At 58.1% G+C, this 23,281-nt stretch overlaps 1 protein-coding gene across 1 annotated transcript; it reads right to left on the reverse strand.

Annotated features, from left to right (window-relative positions):
• Positions 1-498: 498 nt before the first annotated feature.
• BAK1 (BCL2 antagonist/killer 1) lies at positions 499-11,535 on the reverse strand. Its single transcript, XM_062509345.1, has 5 exons — positions 11,460-11,535; positions 7,566-7,701; positions 6,723-6,869; positions 1,928-2,108; positions 499-603 (listed from the first exon to the last, which is right to left on the reverse strand). The coding sequence occupies exons 1-5, from the start codon at positions 11,533-11,535 to the stop codon at positions 499-501; spliced, it is 645 nt and encodes a 214-aa protein (XP_062365329.1).
• Between the last annotated feature and the right edge of the window lie 11,746 nt (positions 11,536-23,281).

A 23,281-nucleotide genomic window follows, 5' to 3' on the forward strand; every position in this document is an offset into this window, starting at 1 on the left:
CCCCTCACACACGGGGGGATGGAGCTGTCGGTGATGGGGAGGGGGCTCTGCTCCTGTGCCAGGGGGTGCAGGACCCAACACGGGCATTATCACACACTGCCACTGGGGCATTGTCACACCCTTCTGCTTCTCCAGAGGAGATGGGCCTTCCAGAGATGTCCCCTCCCAGAGATTCCTCATCCCAAAGACATCCCCAGCGCAGAGATTCCTCATCCCAAAAATGTCCTATCCCAGACACGTCCCTAGCCCAGAACTACCCCATCTCAAAATTTTCCCATCCCTGCCATGTCCCCATCCCAGAGCTGCCCCCTCCTCAGCAGCTTTTTGAGGCATCGAACCCAACAAAGCAGAGCCCACCCTTCTCCCCAGTCCTCTCCTGGGGGTGCAGAGACCCCAGCCCCTGCAGCAGGGGGGTCCCAGCCCCAAGCCACGCTGTCTCCTGGGGGTTCCTGGGGGATGTGGAGCAGAGCAGGGCGTGCTCCGTGTCCCCGCGACCCCTCAGGAGGTGAAGAAGCGCTGCACCACCAGGTGCCCCAGCACCACCACGGCTGCCACCAGCACGTACTTGATGCAAACTTCGTTGTACCGGTGCAGTGCAGCCCCCTGCCAGAGAGGGGACGTGCTGGGGTCAGTCCTGGCAGTGCCCTCCACCCCCAAACCTTGAGCCCCTAACACTGAGCCTGCTGACCCCCAGCTCCTGACACCCTGAGCCCCTTATCCCCAAACCCTGCCCTTCTTGACCATTTGACCCCCAAACCCCAATTTCTTGAACCCCTGACCCCTTGACCCCAAACTCTGAGTCTTCTCACCTGTCTGGCTCCTCTAATCCCCAAACCCTGGCCCCCAAACCCTGACACCCCCTAATCCCCAAACCCCCAAACCCTGACTCCTCTGACCCACAAACCCTGACTCCCCCAGGTCCCCTTGCCCCTCTGACCCCTAAACCTGCCCCCCGACCCCAAACCTGCTCCCTTGACCCCCAAACCTGCCCCCTTGACCCCCAAACCTGCCCCCAACCCCAAACCTGATCCCAAACCTGCCCCTAAACCTGCCCCCTTGACCCCAAACCTGCCCCCTTGACCCCAAACCTGCCCCCTTGAGCCAAGCCTGCCCCTAAACCTGCCCCCTTGACCCCAAACCTGCCCCTAAACCTGCTCCCTTGACCCCAAGCTGCCCCTAAACCTGCCCCCTTGACCCCAAACCTGCCCCTTTGACCCCAAACCTGCCCCTAAACCTGCCCCCTTGACCCTAAACCTGCCCCCTTGACCCCAAGCCTGCCCTTAAACCTGCTCCCTTGACCCCAAACCTGCCCCTAAACCTGCCCCCTTGACCCCAAGCCTGCCCCCTTGACACTAAACCTGCCCCCTTGACCCCAAACCTGCCCCCTTGACCCTAAACCTGGCCCCTTGACCCCAAACCTGCCCCCTTGACACTAAACCTGCCCCCTTGACCCCAAGCCTGCCCCCTTGACACTAAACCTGCCCCCTTGACCCCAAACCTGCCCCCTTGACCCTAAACCTGCCCCCTTGACCCCAAACCTGCCCCCTTGACCCCAAACCTGCCCCCTTGACCCTAAACCTGCCCCCTTGACCCCAAACCTGCCCCCTTGACCCTAAACCTGCCCCCTTGACCCCAAACCTGCCCCTAAACCTGCCCCCTTGACCCCAAGCCTGCCCCCTTGACACTAAACCTGCCCCCTTGACCCCAAACCTGCCCCTAAACCTGCTCCCTTGACCCCAAACCTGCCCCCAAACCTGCCCCCTTGACCCCAAACCTGCCCCTAAACCTGCTCCCTTGACCCCAAACCTGCCCCCTTGACCCCAAGCCTGCCCCTAAACCTGCTCCCTTGACCCCAAGCCTGTCCCTAAACCTGCCCCCTTGACCCCAAGCCTGCCCCCCAAGCTTCCCCCCGAGCTGCCCTGCTCACCCATCCTCCCTGCTGGGCGATCCAGCTGGCGATGCGGTTTTGCAGCATGAAGTCCCCGAGGTAGCGGGCGATGCGGCGCAGGAAGCCGCTGACCCCGTGCTGCCACACGTGCATGGCCATGCGGTACCCGAAGGCCAGCAGGGCAATCACCCTGCCCCAGTGGATGCCGCTCTCGAACAGGCTGCAACAAAACCCAAATGATCCCTGAATCCCTGCCCGGAGCTCCCAGCTCGGCGTCCCGGAGCTGCCCAGGTCGGGGGAGATCCAGCAGTGGGGTCAGGACTGAGGAAAGGGCCCCAAGTTCTACCAGGAAAAGCTTAGGTTGGGTATTATGGAATTTTCTTTTCCCCCTCTGGAAGGGTTGTCCAGCCCTGGCACAGCTACCCAGGCTGGGGGATCCCAAGCAGTATGATCAGGATTGAGGAAACAGCCCCAAGTTCTACCAGGAAACATTTAGTTGGGATATTTGAGAACATCTTTTCACTGGAAGGACTGTCCAGCCCAGGGGATCCCAAGCAGTATGATCAGGATTGAAGAAACAGCCCCAAGTTCTACCAGGAAAAGCTTAGGTTGGGTATTATGGAATTATTTTTTTTTTCCCTCTGGAAGGATTGTCCAGCCCAGGGGATCTTGAGCAATATGATTAGGATGAGACGAAACTGCCCCAAGTTCTACCAGGAAACATTTGGATATTATGGAAAGTCTTTTCACTGGAAGGATTGTCCAGCCCAGGGGATCTCAAGCAGTATGATCAGGATTGAGGAAACAGCCCCAAGTTCTACCAGGAAACATTTAGATTGGATATTTGGGAACATCTTTTCCCTGGAAGGGTTTCCTGGCCTTGGAACAGCTGCCTAACCTAGGGAATCTTGAGCAGTGCAGCCAAGACTGAGGAAATGGCCCCAAACTGTACCAGGAAAAGTTTAGGTTGGGTATTAGGGAAAGTTTTTTTCCACTGGAAGGGTTCTCCAGCCCAGGGGATCTCAAGCAGTGGGGTCAGAACCAAAGGAAATGGCCCCGAGGTGCACCAGGGAACATTTAGTTTGCATATTATGGAATTTTTTTTCTCTGTTAGCATTCTCTAGCCCTGGCAGAGCTACCAGAACACATTCCCTGCACAGATGTAAAGGCCACACGACTGTGGCCTTTGGGGACATGGTTTAGTGATGGCCTGGCAGTGCTGGACTCCCAGAGGGCTTTCCCAGCCCAAACCATTGTGTGATTCTGTTGTTGAACACTGGGGATGCTGCACCAGCCCTCGAGGCTCATCCCAGCCACACACACACACACACGTGGAGATTTTGTGGCTGGAAGAGGCTCCAGAATTCTCCTCCTACCTCTGCTGCAGGGTTTGGCACTGATTATTGACACCAGGTTTGGAAGGTGCTTTTCCTGGCTTCCAGCAAGAAGGGAAAAAAGGAATATAAAAAAAAATAAATAAAATAAAAAGAGGAATCTGAGGGCCTGTGGTTCAATCTGATGCCCTGGGCTGGTGGTGGCCTGCAATGAACCTGGGAGAGGGAGTTAGAGCCTGGGAAGGGACACATAGAGCAGGTGGCACAAGGACAGAGACAGGGGCCAATTCAGCTGTATGTGACAGGGACAGGGGCAAATTCACCTGTGTGTGTCAGGGAGAAGGATGGGGTTAATTTAATTTACCTGAGTGGGACAGGGACAAGGACAAGGGTTAATTTAATTTACCTGAGTGGGACAGGGGTTAATTTAATTTACCTGAGTGGGACAGGGACAGGGGTTAATTTAATTTACCTGAGTGGGACAGGGACAGGGACATGAGTTAATTTAATTTACCTGAGTGGGACAGGGGTTAATTTAATTTACCTGGGTGGGACAGGGACAGGGACATGGGTTAATTTAATTTACCTGAGTGGGACAGGGGTTAATTTAATTTACCTGAGTGGGACAGGGACAGGGGTTAATTTAATTTACCTGCATGCACTGCAGCCTCAGCCAGCACAGCTTCCCGGCCAGGGGAGCAGGAAAAGGACAGAAAGGAAGGAGTTAGACACAAACACTGGAGAAAAGAAGGAATTAGACACAAACACCGAGTAGAAGGCACAGGGACAGGGCTGTCACTGGCAGAGGTGTTTGGAGGAGTGACAGGAGCCCAGTGACAGGGAACCAGTGACAGAGAACCCAGTGACAGAGAACCCAGTGACAGGAACCCAGTGACAGGAACCCAGTGACAGGGAACCAGTGACAGGAACCCAGTGACAGAGAACCCAGTGACAGGAACCCAGTGACAGGGAACCAGTGACAGGAACCCAGTGACAGGAACCCAGTGACAGAGAACCCAGTGACAGGAACCCAGTGACAGGAACCCAGTGACAGGGAACCAGTGACAGAGAACCCAGTGACAGAGAACCCAGTGACAGGGACCCAGTGACAGAGAACCCAGTGACAGAGAACCCAGTGACTGAGAACCCAGTGACAGGAACCCAGTGACAGGAACCCAGTGACAGGGAACCCGTGACAGAGAACCCAGTGACAGGAACCCAGTGACAGAGAACCCAGTGACAGGGAACCCAGTGACAGGGAACCCGTGACAGGGAACCCAGTGACAGAGGACCCAGTGACAGGAACCCAGTGACAGGGACCCAGTGACAGAGAACCCAGTGACAGAGAACCCAGTGACAGGGACCCAGTGACAGAGAACCCAGTGACAGAGAACCCAGTGACAGGGACCCAGTGACAGGGACCCAGTGACAGAGAACCCAGTGACAGAGAACCCAGTGACAGGGAACCCAGTGACAGGGACCCAGTGACAGGGACCCAGTGACAGGGAACCCAGTGACAGAGAACCCAGTGACAGAGAACCCAGTGACAGGAACCCAGTGACAGGAACCCAGTGACAGGGAACCAGTGACAGGGAACCAGTGACAGGAACCCAGTGACAGAGAACCCAGTGACAGAGAACCCAGTGACAGGAACCCAGTGACAGGGAACCCAGTGACAGGGAACCCAGTGACAGGGAACCCAGTGACAGAGGACCCAGTGACAGGAACCCAGTGACAGGGACCCAGTGACAGAGAACCCAGTGACAGAGAACCCAGTGACAGGGACCCAGTGACAGGGACCCAGTGACAGAGAACCCAGTGACAGAGAACCCAGTGACAGGGAACCCAGTGACAGGGAACCCAGTGACAGGGAACCAGTGACAGGGAACCAGTGACAGGGAACCCAGTGACAGAGAACCCAGTGACAGGGAACCCAGTGACAGGGACCCAGTGACAGAGAACCCAGTGACAGGGAACCCAGTGACAGGGACCCAGTGACAGAGAACCCAGTGACAGGGAACCCAGTGACAGGGACCCAGTGACAGAGAACCCAGTGACAGGGAACCCAGTGACCTGTCCTGCCTGTGCCTGACGTGGGTGAACATTTCCCCTGCAGACAAAAGCCCTTGGTGTGTCCCTGATCTCAGCGTCCTTGGGAAGTCCTGGCAGGAAGTTATCCAAGTCTGTGCATTCACTCCTCACCTGTCGCTGTCCTTTAGGTGGCTGTCACCTGCATGAGGCGCTGTGTGTCCCCTGCAGGCTCTGTGTGTCATCTGCAAGCTCTGTGTATCACCTGCACAGGGCTCTGTGTGTCCCCCGCAGGCTCTGTGTGTCCCCTGCACATGGCTCTGTGTGTCCCCTGCAGGCTCTGTGTGTCCCCTGCACAGGGCACTGTGTGTCCCCCGCAGGCTCTGTGTGTCCCCTGCAGGCTCTGTGTGTCCCCTGCACATGGCTCTGTGTGTCACCTGCACATGGCTCTGTGTGTCCCCTGCACAGGGCTCTGTGTCCCCTGCAGGCTCTGTGTGTCCCCTGCACAGGGCACTGTGTGTCACCTGCACATGGCTCTGCGTGTCCCCTGCAGGCTCTGTGTGTCACCTGCACATGGCTCTGTGTGTCCCCTGCACATGGCTCTGTGTGTCCCCTGCCCAGGGCACTGTGTGTCCCCTGCACATGGCTCTGTGTGTCCCCTGCAGGCTCTGTGTGTCCCCTGCACAGGGCACTGTGTGTCCCCTGCACATGGCTCTGTGTGTCCCCTGCACAGGGCTCTGTGTGTCCCCTGCAGGCTCTGTGTGTCCCCTGCACAGGGCACTGTGTGTCCCCTGCACATGGCTCTGTGTGTCCCCTGCAGGCTCTGTGTGTCCCCTGCCCAGGGCACTGTGTGTCCCCTGCACATGGCTCTGTGTGTCCCCTGCACAGGGCACTGTGTGTCCCCTGCAGGCTCTGCCAGCCCGTGGAGTATCCCCTATCCTGAGGTGTCCGTGTGGACCAGGCTGGATGGGGACTCTGAGCCAGCTCTGAGCATCTTGCCTGTGGCAGGGGTTGGAGTGAGATGATCTTCAAAAGGTCCCTCCCTACCCAACCATTCCATGATTTCTGTCACCATCCCACCTCCAGAGCCTGTGTCTGGGATTGTTCCCCGGGCTGTCCCAGCCTGGAGCAAGGGACAGCAGGAGCAGCAGCAGGGGCAGAGCTGGTTGTGCCCCTGAAGGGGGGCTGTCCCAGGTGTCCCAGGGACATCCCCTGAAGGACCCCAGCCAGCTGGGCAAGGACTGGGATGCCTGGGAGGGGACAATGACACGAGCAGTGCACAGGAGGAGGAGCAGACAGGCAGAAAACACAGGAACCATCCCGGGATGTGCGCTGGGAGCTCAGGCAGTTCTGGAGGGTGAAGCTTGAACAGAGTGTGGGTTTAACCCAAAGCACTGACCACACCTGACCTCCCTTCCCCTTCTCCTGTGGGGAAAGCCCCCAGGCCACACCAGGAGGTCTTGGAGCTTTACCTGGAGGCGATTTTGGTGAAGTGTTCATAGGCATTGTCGCGGGTGGGCTGCAGGGTCTCCAGGAGGGTGCGGAACTCGGCGTCGTAGCGCCTGTAGATGTCATCACCAATGATGGCCAAGCGCTGCCCCACCTGGCTGCTGGTGCTGCTGGAGTGAGGGAGAGTCAGGCCCGGCTCTGGAGAGTCAGGCCCGGCCCTGGAGAGTCAGGCCAGGCTCAGGGGAGTCAGGCCTGGCTCAGGAGAGTCAGGCCCGGCCCTGGAGAGTCAGGCCAGGCTCAGGGGAGTCAGGCCAGGCTCTGGAGAGTCAGGCCTGGCTCAGGGGAGTCAGGCCCGGCCCTGGAGAGTCGGGCCAGGCTCTGGAGAGTCAGGCCAGGCTCAGGGGAGTCAGGCCCGGCCCTGGAGAGTCAGGCCAGGCCCTGGGGAGTCAGGCCAGGCCCTGGGGAGTCAGGCCTGGCCCTGGGGAGTCAGGCCCGGCCCTGGAGAGTCAGGCCAGGCTCAGGGGAGTCAGGCCAGGCCCTGGAGAGTCAGGCCCGGCCCTGGAGAGTCAGGCCAGGCTCAGGGGAGTCAGGCCCGGCCCTGGAGAGTCAGGCCAGGCTCAGGGGAGTCAGGCCAGGCCCTGGGGAGTCAGGCCAGGCCCTGGAGAGTCAGGCCAGGCCCTGGGGAGTCAGGCCCGGCCCTGGGGAGTCAGGCCCGGCCCTGGGGAGTCAGGCCAGGCCCTGGAGAGTCAGGCCAGGCTCAGGGGAGTCAGACCTGGCTCAGGGGAGTCAGGCCAGGCTCAGGGGAGTCAGGCTTGGCTCAGCAGTGCATTCTGAGCTCAGGATGAGGGTTGGGAGCAGGGATTTACCTCTCCAGGTCCTGCTGGAGTTGCTCGATCTCCGGGTCGGGCGGCAGCTCTGCCCCTTGCTCCTGGCGCTCCTGCTGGTAGCGGTAGAAGGCGTAGCTCTGGAACACCTCCTCGGCCTCCTCCGCCACGCGCCCTTCTGCAGAGGCACAAGGCACAGCACTCATGGCACAGCCTCCTCTGCCTCCACTCTCACATTTGGGAGAGGCCATTCCCTCATTGTCACCCCAAGTTGGCACTGGTTTTGTTAACGCAAGCCCTTCGTGGCAGTCCCACAAAATGCTCTCCAGACCTACATAAACGTCTCTGTTCCCACATAACCTTCTCCAGACCCACATATATCCCCTCAAAATTGTCTCCAGTCACACACACCTGTCTCTGCACCCTCACAACCCTCTCCAGACCCCACATGTTTCCACCCTATGTCCCCATTTCCATTTCCATAACCATTTCCAGACCTGCACATGTGTCCCTGTGCCCGCACAACCAGTTCCAGACCCACACGTGTCCCCACAAAATGCTCTCCAGATCCACACATCTGTCCTTGTTCCTACAGAACCATCTCCAGACCCAGACACGTGTCCCTGTCCCCACAGTCTCAGGGACACGGCCAGTGTCCCCCCTGCAGCAGGGAGCCCCCAGAGAGGCATTCCAACCCCACAGTGACCAATCCCTCATCACACACATCCCATGGCTCCAGGGAAAGCACTTCCTCTGGATTAGAGCTCAGTTTCAGCTGCTCCAGAAGCACCTGGAGAGGGACAGTGGCTCCCAGAGCCCCACTGAGTGACCCCACAAGGGACACCGTTCTTCTCAGGTTCTTTTCCAAGATAAAAATTTGTTGGGGACAAAAGTGGTGGGGCAGGATGAGAACTCAACTCCTTTCACAGAGCACCCAGACACTGCCCAGGTACAGGAGGTGCCAGGGCAGGGGCAGGATCCTGCAAGACTGTGGATTTGGGGGATCTCCCCATCCTTGGGGGGCAGCATCTCCATTAGCAGCTCCACAGCAACCAAACCCTGTCCCACCATCCCATAAATCCAGACTGGCCATGCATAAATCCAGAACCTGCATTTCCAACCTGAGATCTTCCTGCCCAGGGCTGGGAAATGAGGACACAGCTGTGCTGGCAGTGCTGCCCCACAAACCCCATCCCCAAAATCCCCAAATCACACCAAATCCTCCTCATAGGGTTTTCCAGATGATCCCACCTCCCTGTCCTGTGCTCAGGTTACACCAGCAGAGCTGAAGGGAAAGGACAACTCCTGTCACTGTTTCCATGGGTTGTTTTCTGTTTTCAGACACCAGTTTGTTTGGTGGCAAACAAATCCTTTCCCTTCTGGGAACCGGGAGTTAGTGACGCTCCAGGGAGAGCCAGAAAATGAAACCAACTGAGTCAGAGTTTCAGGGAGAGGAGGGCAAACACTCGGCCAGAAGAGGAAATCTCTGCATAAAAATAATCCCTGGGTTTGGTATCCCCAGGAGCTATTTTTAGTAACACTAGGACAGGAGGACACCCCCACCCCTTCCCACAGGTGCTACCGCCAGCACCCACTGGGATTGTCCTGGGATTTCTCCTACTCAAGGATCTGGATCAGGGTTTGCCTGGTGGATTCCCAGTGCCAGCAGTGCCCAGAGGAGGTTTGGAGCAGCTTGGAGATCTCTGGAAGAGAGGAACTGCTCCGTGTCTGCTCCACCTCTGCTCCACATCTGCTCCCTCCATCCCCAGCTTACTCAGCACTGGGATCCACAGCACAGGCTGCACTGCCCGGACCCAGAGAACCCCAAACATTCAACACTTGCATTTCTGTGTGAGATCCTGTACTTCTCACTGCTCCCATCGCCTGGGAGCAGCTGTGCTGTGGGAAAAACTCTGGCCATAAATCTCCATCAGCCCTACACACCCAAACAACACTACTAGGCAGTGACAGGGACTGGTGAAACTTGGGGAAAAAAAATCCATCCCTTGGAGCCCAGGAGATGGGGATCAACTCCCTGCACAGAAGGAGATTCCAGCCTGGAAACAGAAAACAGCCCCAGGAAGCGAGAGCAGCCTCTGGAGATTTCTGCCCCAGGGAAGCCCAGCTCACTCACTGCAGCTGCAATTTCAGTGTGGGATGAGCAGCTGGGTTTGGGGTTGATCCCACTGAGCTGGGTGGTTCCTATCATCCATTAACAGCGATTCCATGAAGGATCCAAGGGTGATCAGGGTGACCCCTGCACTGTGCTGGTGTACTCCTGCTGGAGAGCAGAGATCCCAGACAGGGGGATGGACACCTGCCATGCCCGAGGAATCTGCACAGCACAAAACCTTCCCCTCCCTCTGCTCTTTAGGACCAGCACCTTCCCAGCCTGAGGAGGAGCAGCATCCCCAAAGTGCCTCCCTGAAGAGCTGAGGAGCAGCCTGGGCTGTGAGAAAGGATAAATCATCCCTCAGAAAGGGAGATTTTCTGCTCCAGGTCCTGAACTGGGCCAAGGAAAGCTGCTGTGAATCTGGTGTTGATGAGCAGAGCTGTTCCTGTTCCATCATACACTGGCAGAAGGAGGAAGCTCCCCACTTCATCCTAAAAACACCAGGAGAGGAAGGTGCTCCCCAGCCTTGGCACAAACAGCAGCACCTTGGCCATGCCCAAGCCGAGGAGAACCAGGGCTCACAGCAATGCCCAAGCAAATCCCTGAGCAGGAGAGAAATCTCTGCTGCATCCAGAGGCAAACAAGCAGAGCCCCAGATGAAATCCAGGCTCAATCCCTGCCACAAATCCTCTCTCCACCCCTCAATCCCACAGTGGAAGCTGCATATCCCTACTCCCACTGCGGCACACAAGTGCCAATTCCAATTCCACCTCCAAATTCCAGAGGTGGAATTCCTCCTGACTCCCCCTGAGTTTTGGGAAGCAGAAGGATGCTGGGACTGTCACTAAGTGTCTAAGAAAACAGGAACTGGGGCTGTGACCCAGCATGCTCAGAGCTCAGGGCCTGATTTCTTACTGGTTTTCACATCAGCATCTGACTGGCCTCAACAGGAAATCATCAAACAGCTGCTCCTGTTTGTGGATTTTTGTACCTCCTGGACTCTGACACGACAAGGATGGGGTATTTTCCTTCCAGTGCCACCACAGGGCCTGGCACTGAGAGAGGAAGAGGAGAGCAGGCAATAGCAGAGCAGAAGTCCCATTGTCAGGGCAGAGCCAGATCTGGGCTGAGCTCCCCTGCCCCAGTTCCCACACTGACAGAGCTGACTCAGCTGATTTACCCTCCTCACCTGCCCAGCAGCACCGGGAATCACACTTCATCCTGTTGGGATGAGCTGGGAGCTGAGGGTTTTTCCAGGTTCCTGTCAGCCCCATTCCCAGTTTCACCCATTAACCAGGGCAGGGCTGGGCTGGGCTGGGCTCACACGAGGACAGAGTGACCTAGCTCATCAACACTGCCCTGCCAGGGCACACGGGACCTGATGTCACCCCAAGGCCACCCAGACTGCCTGAGATCTGTGTTCTCCTCTGTGATTTAAATCCTGAACACTTCCTGCTGTCTCATGCTCAGAAAGGAAACACACAACACCAGACAGCTCCCAGCACTTTGTTCTCCTCGTGCCTTCCAATCCCACCCTGACCACCCAATGCCAAACACACAATCCTTGATTATTCTGGATGGAAAAGAGCTTTAAAGCTCACCCCATTCCACTTCCCACTAGACCAGGATGCTCCAAGCCCCTGGCATCTCCCAAAAGCATTGAGCACCTCCCAGTTCATTACAGAGCTGATTTGTTATCCCAGCCTCGCAAGAAGCCCTGGAGACAGGAAATCCCATCTTGCCAAAGGAACACAGCAAGGCAATGAATTGAAAAATCAAGGTTTGAAGCTGCTCCCTCCCCTGAGCACCCCAGAACCTTTTACCTGAGCTGAGCCTGCGCCTGTGGCTCCCTCGGTGTGCCTCCACCCTCGGAGGGTTCCACTCACTCCCTGAGGCCATTGCAGAGAGGTTTGGGAGTCCAGGAGCTTCACCTGGAAGGGTGATGGAGGCAGTGAATGACTGGAGCCCTGTGGTCCCTCACAGATGGAGGAATTGCCTTAGGCAGAGCCCACTGCTCAAAAAAGCTGCTTTATCTCAGTCACACCAGGCTCCTCCCTTCCTGGCACACTCATTCTGTACCCACAGCAGAGTTCTGCATGCTCTGGGTCCACTCCCACCTCACTGAATTCCCAGTCCTGGAGGATCTCATCGCTGGTACCATTTGGCACAAAAAAGGGATCTCATACCTCACACACGTGCTTGATGGACTTCCTTCCTATTTTCGCTCCATCCTGTTCTGAGAGAGCTGCACCAGCTCTTCCTCAGCCCAGACCACAGAGCTACATAAAAGGCTGGAATAAAAGTTCCAGCACCTCTGTGATTCCTCAGCTGCGACCACACTCAGCTGCCATAACATCTTCATGAGATGAGCCCTGATTGCCTCCAGGACTCCAATTTCCTCTAATTCTCCTTTGTAATATAATGTAATGTAATTCTTTACATTTCCCCTCTCAGAAAATAAGAAAATCAAATGAGCACTAAACACAAAGCTCATCTTTCCCCTGAAGTTCACAGGTATCCTAAATCTGCAGTTCAGGGCTCATCAGAGCTCCTTCACCCCCAGGGGTTTGGGAGTGAGGCCACAAAGTTCCTGTCAGGATTAAGGGAACCAGAGCAGCTCCTTGCTGCTGTCTGACATTCCAGAGCAAATTCCCAGCCCACAGTTCCACCAGGTTGAGCTGGGGGATTTCCTGGTTTGTACCAAGCCTGAACTCACGGATGAGACACAATTCCTGGCACCCTGAAATTTAAATTGCATCCTGGACAAAAGTAAAGGAAGTGCTGGGTAAGGATAAATAAGCACCCACGTTTATGGGAGAAGGGCACAACGTGGTTCAAGCTCATGGCATCACACTGGAGATTGTGCAGAAGGAAAAAAAAGTGAGATAGGAAGTACAGCCCATTTTTTCTGGGATGGGGCCTGGAAGTGCAAGACAGCTCCACCTGGCTTAGAAAATCACGAGGTCCTGCACTCAGGGGCCTGAGCCTGGTGACCAGGATGGAAATGCTGATTTTTCCTACACTTCGAGGATGGGAGGACAGGAAGAGCTGAGAATGCAGTGAGGATCATGAGCTGGGCCCAGGGGTCAATCCCTGGGGAGAGCTGCTGGCCACTCACCTGGATCAGCTCCAGAGCTGCCTCTCCTGTCTCTCAGAACCACAGAATTCCCTGCCCTGGGGTGGTGTCCATCCCCTGGGGTGGTGCAGATTCCCTGGGATGGTGCAGATCCCTTGGATTGCATCCCCTGGGGTGGTGTCCATCCCCCTGGGGTGGTGCAGATTCCCTGGGATGGTGCAGATCCCTTGGATTGCATCCCCTGGGGTGGTGTCCATCCCCTGGGGTGGTGCAGATTCCCTGGGATGGTGCAGATCCCTTGGATTGCATCCCTTGGGGTGGTGTCCATCCCCCTGGGGTGGTGGAGATCCCTTGGGGTGGTGTCCATCCCCCTGGGGTGGTGGAGATCCCCTGGGGTGGTGGAGATCCCCTGGGGTGATGGAGATCCCTTGGGGTGGTAGAGATCCCCTGGGGTGGTGTCCATCCCCTGGGGTGGTGTCCATCCCCCTGGGGTGGTGGAGATCCCTTGGGGTGGTGTCCATCCCCCTGGGGTGGTGGAGATCCCTTGGGGTGGTGTCCATCCCCCTGGGGTGGTGGAGATCCCCTGGGGTGGTGTCCATCCCCTGGGGTGGTGGAGATCCCTTGGGGTGGTGGAGATTCCCCTGGGGTGGTGTCCATCCCCTGGGGTGGTGGAGATCCCTTGGGGTGGTGTCCATCCCCTGGGGTGGTGGAGATCCCCTGGGGTGGTGGAGATTCCCCTGGGGTGGTGGAGATCCCTTGGGGTGGTGTCCATCCCCTGGGGTGGTGGAGATCCCTTGGGGTGGTGTCCATCCCCTGGGGTGGTGGAGATCCCTTGGGGTGGTGTCCATCCCCCTGAGGTGGTGGAGATCTCTTGGGGTGGTGTCCATCCCCTGGGGTGGTGGAGATCTCTTGGGGTGGTGTCCATCCCCCTGGGGTGGTGGAGATCCCTTGGGGTGGTGTCCATCCCCCTGGGGTGGTGGAGATCCCTTGGGGTGGTGTCCATCCCCCTGGGGTGGTGGAGATCCCTTGGGGTGGTGTCCATCCCCCTGGGGTGGTGTCCATCTCCTCCTCCACTGAGGAGCCTCCTGTGCTTCAATCCTCTGCCATCCCAAGCCACAACTGCATTGGGAGGACCCAGATCTGTTCCCAGGCTGGGAACAGCTCCTTGGAGCTGTGGGAACTGGGACCAGTGGGAATTGTCTCTGTACCCCACAGTGCCACAGGATGCTGGGAGGGTGTGGGTGCACGCAGCAAAGAGCTCAAGGAGCCTCTGGAGCTTTTCCAGCTCGGCCTGTGGGGCAGCAGGGCTGTGTCCCACGGTGACCCAGGGCTGCCCATGGATGACAGGATTTTTCCTGCCTGGAAACGAGTGAGGGCTGTCAGGAGTGACAACTTCCTGGAGTGTGAGCTGTGCAGCACAGGAGCCCAGAGCCAAATGACTCATGACTTTCAATTTGTATTTTGTTTCAAGCACTACAGGAACTTTTGTTTTCTGTTTCCTTCTGGGCCCTGGCAGACACAGGATGTGTCCCTGTGACACAGAACACTGCTGTCCCCAGCCACTGCTGGCCCCAAATGTCCATGTGGACTCCCAAAAGAGTTCACTGCCCATCTCTGCAAGGGTCAGAGTGTCTCAGACCATCCTGTCCAGGTTCCAGAGCTGCTACCCATGCTCCTCCTGCTTCCCAATTCCCACTTTGTTAAGGGAAGACCATGCTGGAGAACAGGGGAGGGTGTGAAGGAGGAGATGACACCCAGAGACAGCCCAGGGCTGCAGGAAATTAAAACCTTCCAAGATTTGAGTCAGGGCTCAAGGGAAGGTGTCAGGGAAGTTGCAGGGTCTGATCCACCCTACAAGGGTCTTGTAGGAGGCTGCAAGAGGTTAAAAGCAGCAGCCAGAACTTTGGACGGGATTTAGCTGCACCTCCAAGGTGGCACAGGGCTCTTATCTTCATCAGGAGCACCTGCCATGATCCTTCCTGGAACCCCCCAGCCCTCCCCAAACAAAGAAAGACCTTTGCCTCTACTGTTCCTCATTTCCACGTCTTTCCATCTCCTCCTCTTAGAAGTCTCAGATGCATTTCCTGGGTGTCCTTAAGTCGCACTCATCACTTCTCCCAGCTTTTTTCCGAAGCAAAATTCCTGAGCCCTGGGTTCAGGGAAGATGGTGGAAGAGGGAAGCAGATCCGCAGAAGCAGCTGCAATCCTTATATCCAAGCCCAGTCACAGGGCTCTGGAATCATCCTTTGATGTGTAATGAATGCCAGGAAATCGATGGAGTATCCCCTGGGACGAACCTTTGGCAGCTCTGCAGCATGGCAGTGACTCCATGAGGCTGTGCAGGACAGTGATCCCTCCTGGGACAAAGATCCCGCAGGATTCCTGATCCCACCCCTGCCCGATCCCTCCTGGGACAGAGATCCCGCAGGATTCCTGATCCCACCCCTGCCCGATCCCTCCTGGGACAGAGATCCCGCAGGATTCCTGATCCCACCCCTGCCCGATCCCTCCTGGGACAAAGATCCCGCAGGATTCCTGATCCCACCCCTGCCCGATCCCTCCTGGGACAGAGATCCCGCAGGATTCCTGATCCCACCCCTGCCCGATCCCTCCTGGGACAGAGATCCCGCAGGATTCCTGATCCCACCCCTGCCCGATCCCTCCTGGGACAGAGATCCCGCAGGATTCCTGATCCCACGCCTGCCTGGCCAGGGCAGAGCCAGGGCCACTCCTCCTCCAGGGCAGCAAAACGGGGACTTTGCCCACTTTGGGGTTTGCCCACTTTGGGGTTTGCCCACTTTGGGGTTTGGCCCACCCAGCACGGCCCCAGGGTGGGCACACGACCCCCAGCATCCCTCCAGCCAAGGTCCCTCCCAGAGCCGTGCCCGGGGGTCCCCGACACAGCCCCGCGTGCCATGCCCGTGCCCAGGTCACAGCCCGGGCGTGGCGGGCCGGGTGTCACCTGCTCCTCAGCGGGGACAGCTCTGCCCGATGTCCCCTCCCCTGAGCCCTTCGGGCCCTGCCCGAGTGGTGCCGCGGGCAGCTGTGACCACGTTACAATCCCAACCGGAGAAAACTCGATTAAATGAGGGAAAATTCCCTTTTTGGGGCAGCGACCCGCCCGGAGCGGCACCTCCAGCCTTAGCCCGGGGGGTTCCCGCACTTTGAGGAACTTTGTCGCTGTCACCCTCCCCGCACCCCTGAAACCCCCGCACCCCGCGGCTGCCGGTGCATCCCTGCCCATCCCCGCCCCGGCCGGGCCGGAGAACAGGGATAACCCATCCCGGGGGAGTCTGGGGAGGGGGAAACAGGGGTACCCTTGGCACTCACCGCGTCCCGGCGGGTCGGGGTATCCCGGGAGCTACCGCATCCCTGCCGGGATCCGCTCCATCCCTCCGGCCGCTCCCTTCCTGCCGCCTGCCCGGAGCGCGGCGAGGGCAAAGGAAGCGCGCGGAGCTGCGGAGGAGGAGGGAAAAGAAGAGGGGGAAAAAAAAAAAAATCAAGTAGAAACCCAACCCCACTGACCATAGATAGACTCGGGCGCGGAGCCGCGCAGGACTCAGCTCCCTCTAGAGGCACCAACCCCGGCGTGGAGCACCGGGGGATTTTTGGAGGGGTTTTGGGGGCTCCTCGGGGGGCTCAGGGGAAGCTGAAGCATCACCCGATCCCGGAGAGCTGCGCGGCTTGGGGGGTGCTGGGTTGGCACCGGACACCCCCTGCCACTCCCGCACCCTCCTTGCCGGGTTCTCCCGGAGATCTTCGGCTCGTCCCTGGTTTCTCCAGCGATTTTCGGAGCTTTTCCTTACGGCTGCGCCTTAAATTCGCCCCTCTGCCTGTTCCCCGGCCGAGAGCCCCGTTAAAGAAATTATTTGAGAGTTTCTGGTTGCTGGGAGGGAACTTGTGTTGGTCCAGCAGGGGGAAAAAAAAAAAAAGTCACAGGTGGCAGAGGCGGCTCCCACCAAAGTGCCTTTGGAAGTTGGAAATCGCTGAGATCTGGGGAAATCCCAGCAGCTCCAGGACAGCTCGAGTTAGATTCAGCCCTGGAGGGTTCAGCAATCCGCCCCAGCTGCTTTTCCTCTCCTCGCTCCTTGGGACGCTGCCAGGACGCTGCTGGGGCTGGAAAATGCCAGATAAGCAGAGCTTTGGGGCTGGGCAGACGCCTGACTGCTGATTATCGCATCACTTGTCTGCCCGATGGCAGGGGCACTCTGAGGGCTCGGCATCTCCTCTGCCCCGGGGCCAGGGATTTTGGAATTCTTGGCTTTACCGGCTGAGCTTTTCCAGGGAAAAACGGCCCTTGGCTGCGGAGGGTCCTGCTCTGGCTCCCTCGGAGGTTTGGGCTGCTGAGGATGGGGCCACACTGGAGGGGAAAAGCAGCTGCTGGAGGGTGAAAAAAAGGATTCCCACAGTGGCTGTGGGGACAGGGACTGGGGTGAGGCGCCCCAATCCGACCTGGCCTCCAGGGAAGGAAGATCATTATGGGGAGAGGAATCAGCTTGTGGGGACTGTGCCCACCAGGCTGGCAGCAAAGGAGCTGCTTTCCTCCCAGGTGTGCCCACAGAGAAGGTCTTGGGTGGGGGTCGAGGTCCCACCACCAGTTTTAATTCCTGGACTGAGTTTTGGAGGTGAATGGGGCAGTTTGGGCCTGATGTCCCTGATTCTGGGGGACCCCACGGAGCCGTGCTGGTGGTGCACAGCCAGGGTGAGCTGTGGCCAGGTTTAAGCTGTCCTGACTCCTGCAGGACCAATCCTGTGCCTCTGCCCACCCCCTTACATCAATCTGGGTTTCTCCTGGCTGTTCCTCCCCACCAGGTCAGATTTGGCATCCCCAGGATCACTTGGGAGAACTTCTGCAATCACAAATCCCATCTCAACCCTTCCTCCCTGCAAACCACTTCCCTTGCACCTCGAGAGTGCTGCACAGCACCTCTGTGCTCTGGCTGCAGAAAACCAGCTGGGAAAGTGGCATTGAGCAGCCAATTCCCGAGTAATTCCTTGGTGTGAACCACCTCTGCCACAGGCTGCTCTTTCTGTGATGCATCGATGCAGAAGTTTCCAGCTGGAAACCACAATTCCTATAATAACGACTCTGACAGGACTCCTGCTTCTATCAAGCAGCAAAAAGTGTGGAAAAATGAATTGTGTGGGATTGTTGGACAATTGTGAGTGCAGAGTTTGTGGGCACTGAGCTGTGGGGACTCCCCGTGCCTGCCGAAGGCTGCTGGAGATCCCAGGGATAACGGGAAACCGGTTGGAAAGGACCAGCTCTGTATGAGAATGGCCAGTACGGGCATCCAGGAGTGATGGTGGGAAGGAAGCATCCAGGAGGAGCGCTGGGAGTCCTGCAGCTCCGCCGAGCAGCCAGCCCGTGCTGCTGCAGAGCCTCGGGAGTGTGGAATCAACAATTCCCAGCTAGCTCTCCCAGCTTTCACCATCTCCTCCTTTCAGCAGTTCCTTTTGCTGATGGGGAAATTAAAAAAAAAAAATTAAAATTTAAAAAAAAATCTATTTGCTGGTGGGAATGTGCAGCAGCTGTGGGGATGGAGCCGCTGGATTCAGGATCCTCGTGGTGTTTCAGAACGCCCTTGGTGGTGTCTAAATCTGTGCTGGGGGTGGGAAAAGTGCTGGGAAAAGGGAGCTGTGCTCAGCTGTGTATGCTCAGCCCTCCCGAGGTGAGAACACCCTGCCGGTGGGCAGGGGCTGGGAACGGGAGGATGCAGCTGCAAGCTGGGAGAACGTCGAGTTTGAGCAGCCAGGGGTGATACAGCACTGGGGGATGAGGGGTTTTGAGGGTAAAATACCTATTCTCTACCCGAGTCGCTCGTGGGGTCCCAAGGCAAGGCTGAACCAGGGAAATTCCTGGGCCACAGCAGAGCTGAGCAGCTTTGTCCTGTGTCACTGCAGCCACAGGGACACTGTGGAAAAATCCTGCCCTGCCCTGCCGGAGGCTGCACCCCTGGGAAACCACCATGGGAACACGCCTGAGGGGCCGAGGGAGGAGCAGGTGCCGCTGTTTGTCCTGGCAAGGTGACACAGCCGGGACAGGAGCTCACTGCCAGGATGGAGGAGGTTTCATCTCCTCCCTTTGGATGCTGGAGGAGCTTTTCTGAGCCTTCCCCTTGCTCCCACTTCCCATGCTGGCAGGAATCTCAAGGCTCGGCCCTGGCAGAGCTGGGGATGTGACAAGGATTGATTCGCTGTTGGTTTTGGGGAGGTTTCACCTCTGTTCTCCCCTGCTCCCAGCTGTGCCTGTGTCCCCCTCCCAGTCCTGTCCCCTCTGTGCTGTCCCTCAGGCCTGTCCCAGCCCCTGTCCCTGCCCCAGGGCTGTGGCTCAGGGCAGTTTGTGTCCCTTGTGTCTGTTTGAGCCGCTCACTGGCCCCGATGGCCACCCCAGTGGCCACCCGGACTCCCAGCCAGCCCTCCCTGCTGCAGCACCTCAGGGGACTCTTGAAGGTCCCATGGTGGACAGAGAAGCCCAGAGTGGACGAGCTGGGGACAGCTGAGGGCTGCAGCAGCCCAGGGCAGCGCTGGGACGGTGCCAGCGGGGCGAGCACGGAGTCACTGCTGGGGAAGCTGGAGGAGCTCAGCACCGCAGGCTGCCTGGTGCTCAGCACCAGTGAGCGGGAGCTGCTGGGGAGCAGGGGCGTGCTGGGGGACAGTCACACAGCCCAGCAGGCAGCAGGGAGCCAGGGACACAGCCGGGAGGGGTATTCCAGAGGCAAAGCTCTGCGGATGTAAGAGTTGGGCCGGGGGTGACACGGGGCCACAAACCCAGCTGGCTGCAGGGTCCCCATGCAGGGAGTGTGTCCCCCCATCTCTGGAGGGACAGGGAGGAGCCTGCTGGGCTGCAGCTGATCCCAAGCAGTTGGGGTTTGCAGGAGGTTGCTGGGTTGGATGTTATAAAATTCAGTTTTCCCCTGGCTTCTTTAACATTCTGACCTGAGCCCAGTGTTCCCAGTAAGGCCCCAGTTGGGACATCCTGTACCCACAGCTGGCAGCTCCACTCCCACCTCGGTCTGTGCTGTCCCCACCTCCCCAGAGGTGCCTGGGGGGGGGTGGGGGGGGGGCTCATGGGGGGCCGTGGAATCTTCCAGACCCCCCAGTTCTGGCCCTTGGCAGCCCTGTGGCCTCTCCAGGTGGGAGGTGGGACTGTGCCCAGCTGTGCCATCGCTGCTGGAGGGGCAGGATGGACTCTCTGGTGCTGTGGCCTCATCCAGACCCCCTGGCTGTGCTGTTCCCACAGGGATGGGCTCCCAGCAGCTTCGGGTGCCGATGGGGAAGGTGCTGCCAGCCCCCAGGCAATGCTCTCCGTGGACTCTGATGCTGAAGGGGAGAAGCAGCAGCTCCTGGAAGGTGAAGGGAAATCCTCCCTTACCCCTGGGGACACGAGGGCTGCCTGGTGGTTGAGGGAAGGAGCCCTGAGGAGTGAGTGGATGTGGAAAACACCCGGGAGGTGTGGGAGGCTGAGGAACCCTCCAAATTCAGTGTCCAGCATGCCTGGAATGAGCCCCTTGGCTCTGGAATATCTGGAGCTGCCATGGGATCCTCTCTCAGCCACTCCTGAGAGAAGTTCAACTCCCACACGAGGAGGTGACAGCTCGGGGCAGTCACTGGGGGTTTTGGGCTTGTTTTGATCAGCAGGTGAAGGTGCAGGGCCCCCAAAAGCAGAGATGTCCCAGGAGAAGAGGCTCTGGAGCATGAGCAGACAGTGAAGAGCTTCAGATGAGGCTGGTGAGAGGATGTGGAGAGTGAGGGATGCTGCTGGGGAGGGTTCCAGTGCCCCCAGGCCTTGGAAAAAAAATGGAAGGATGGAGAACCACGAGCAAAACTGATCCTAGCCCTGCCTTGTGGCCTCCCAGAGGTGTCCTGGAGGTTCTTCCATCCCTCCATGGCCCTTCCCACTTGAGGAGGGAATAATCTTGGGATGCTGCTGGTCAGCAGTGGGCAGCACTTGGCTTTTGAGGCTGCTTGCCCCAGTTTGCCATGGATGCCAGGGGACATCTGCTCCATGCCACAGAACATTCCAGGATCTCTGGGTGATAAAATGGCACAGCAGGGATGGGGGCAGAGGAAAAGGTTTATTTTTTTCCCGGCTCAGCTGCTGGTCTCAGTTACATCAGAACCGAGCTGTTGTACAGAGACACTTTGTCAGCACTGACATCATCTCTTCCCCATTTTTTTTTTTTTTCCACGGCAGGCTCAAACCCTGACAAGTGTGATGGGAAGGGAGGAGGGGTCGCTTCTGAGTGGGGCTACTGATGGTCCTGCAAACCCCTGCCATGTGCTGCTGGTCAGGAGGTGAGCCAGGACACAAATAAACTGCCAGGGAGCAGGGTTAGACAGGATTTTAGCAGAAATTCCTCCCTGCGAGGATGGGCAGGCAGGCCCTGGCACAGGGTGCCCAGAGAAGCTGTGGCTGCCCCATCCCTGGAAGTGTCCAAGGCCAGGCTGGAGCAGCCTGGGACGGTGGGAGGTGTCCCTGCCCTGGTGGCACTGAATGAGCTTTAAGGTCCATTCCAACCCAGCCCATCCGAGGTTTCCGTGGTTCTGAATCTCCTCGGAGCACCAGGTGGCACTGTCCGACTTCCCACCGAGCCGAGCTGAGCCGGGCTAACCCGGCTGGGAGACGCAGGCACTGCTGGCTCCGGGCTGCGGGGACCAGGGCACAGCGGGGACAGCACGATGGGGCAGCGAGGGACCGGATCAAAAGGGTTTTCCAGGGGTTATTTTTTGGGTGGGTGGATTCACCTCCTGCACCCTCAGCAAACCCCAGAATCGTAAAAACCCCACGCAGCAAACCCCTGTTGTCGGTCAGGTTTGTCCCAGAGTTTCCTCCCGGTTCCCTCTGGGGGTCCCCAGGGGGACAGGGCACCTGTCCCGTGGTCCCACCTGTGTCGGGGCTGTCACCCTGTGCTGGCTCTGGGCTCTGGAGGAGCACAGGACATGAGGCAAAGCAAAGCAAAGCGCTTTTCACACGCAGCAGATTGATCAAATTGATGAAAAACCCCACCAGATCCAGGCCTGGTTCCTGTGACAGCTCCTGGAGGGAGCTGGGCATTCAGCACTCTGTGTTTGGGAGTCCAGAGCAGCCAGCACAGCCAGCTCGTGTTTTCCAGACGTTGCCAGGCTGTTTAGGACAAAATTCCTTACAAATCCACCTTTGATAATCTGCTGTACAAACACAGGAAGGCAGGGGAGGCTGTGGGAGGGCTGAAAAATCCACTCAGGTAGGAAATCCAAACCATCCTGTGCCGGGGGCGAGTCCTGAGGCTCGGCAGCCTGGAAAGACTCCCAGATCCTTGGGATCCAGCAGAGGAAGGAGCTTTGGGACAAGCTTGGAAGGTCCTGCAGGTCTGTGGTGATGTGGCCGAGCAGCCCCTCCGTGTCTGGGTGGATCCCAGCTGGGAATGCCACTCCAATGTGCTTTTCCTCCCTCTGTCTGTCTCTGATGGGGCTCTGTCTCCCTCCCCCCGAGGTTTCCTGAGGGTGGATGGAGCAGCAGAAGTTTTTGGCTGCTTTGGGAGAAGCTTGGCACAGCTGGGAGCAGGTGGAGCCTCTGGAAAGGGCTGAGTGAGTCTGGGAGGGAAAAACGCCACTGGAGCTGTGACCTGGGACACCTCTCTGGGCACTGTGTGTCACCGTGGTGTGCTTTGGTCTCAGCTGCATTTCTGCCTCCTCCACCGACTCATTTCTGCTTCTTCCACCAGCTCACCGTGGCACCACCTGGGCCAATGCGATTAAAATTGCAGCATCAGGCCCATAAATCCCTTTCAGAAAACTTGAGGGCTCCTGCAGACAAACCCAGCATATTTCAGTCGAGTTTGTTTGTTTGTTTGTTTGTTTGTTTGTTTGTGAAATGAGCCCAGTTTGGAGTCTCCCCTGTGAGGAGGTTGGATCAGCACTCCCTGCCTCAGTTTCCCCTTTCCTACGGGGAGGTAACACAGCAGATTCTCCCCTCCAAAGCACCTCATGGCTCAGTGCCAGACTTGTTTCAGGCACCAAAAATTCTAAATTTCAGGCTGACTGGGGACTTTGGGCAGGATCAGCCCGTTGGCTACGGAAACCCTCCATGCCCGTGGAGAATTCCCGAGCCTGGCTGCCCTCAGCCCCCAGCACGCTCCTCCCGCAGGCAGGGACAGCCCAGGAGGGAGGAAAAAGCGATTTCCTTCGCTCGGTGCGCAGGAAGAGCCCGCCTGGAGCTGGGGAGGGGGCTCTGTGCCCTTGTTCCTGGGGGCGCCTCAGCTCCCGGCTTCTCCCTCCTGCAAGGACCAGACGCTCTCTCCTGCCTGCAGTCGCTGCATCCAGCGGTGGGAAGCTCCCAAATAACATCGGGAAGGGGAGCCCGGGGTCTGCGGGAGTTTCACCGAGTGATTGTCCCCCTCCCCGTTCCCCGCTCCGCAGCCTCCCGGCTCGGCAGTGCGTGAGCAGGGCAGGCTCGGATCGCTTTGGAAAGCACACCCGGAGCTCCTGGGGTGCTTCTCGGTGTGAACCCTCCATCCCCGAGGCGCACAGAGGCTCTTTTCAGCCGCGGGGTGTCTGTGACGAACAGATCCCCATTCACAGATAAGA

Source organism: Cinclus cinclus, chromosome 27 (genome assembly GCF_963662255.1).
Source record: "Cinclus cinclus chromosome 27, bCinCin1.1, whole genome shotgun sequence".
Lineage (NCBI taxonomy): Eukaryota > Metazoa > Chordata > Aves > Passeriformes > Cinclidae > Cinclus > Cinclus cinclus.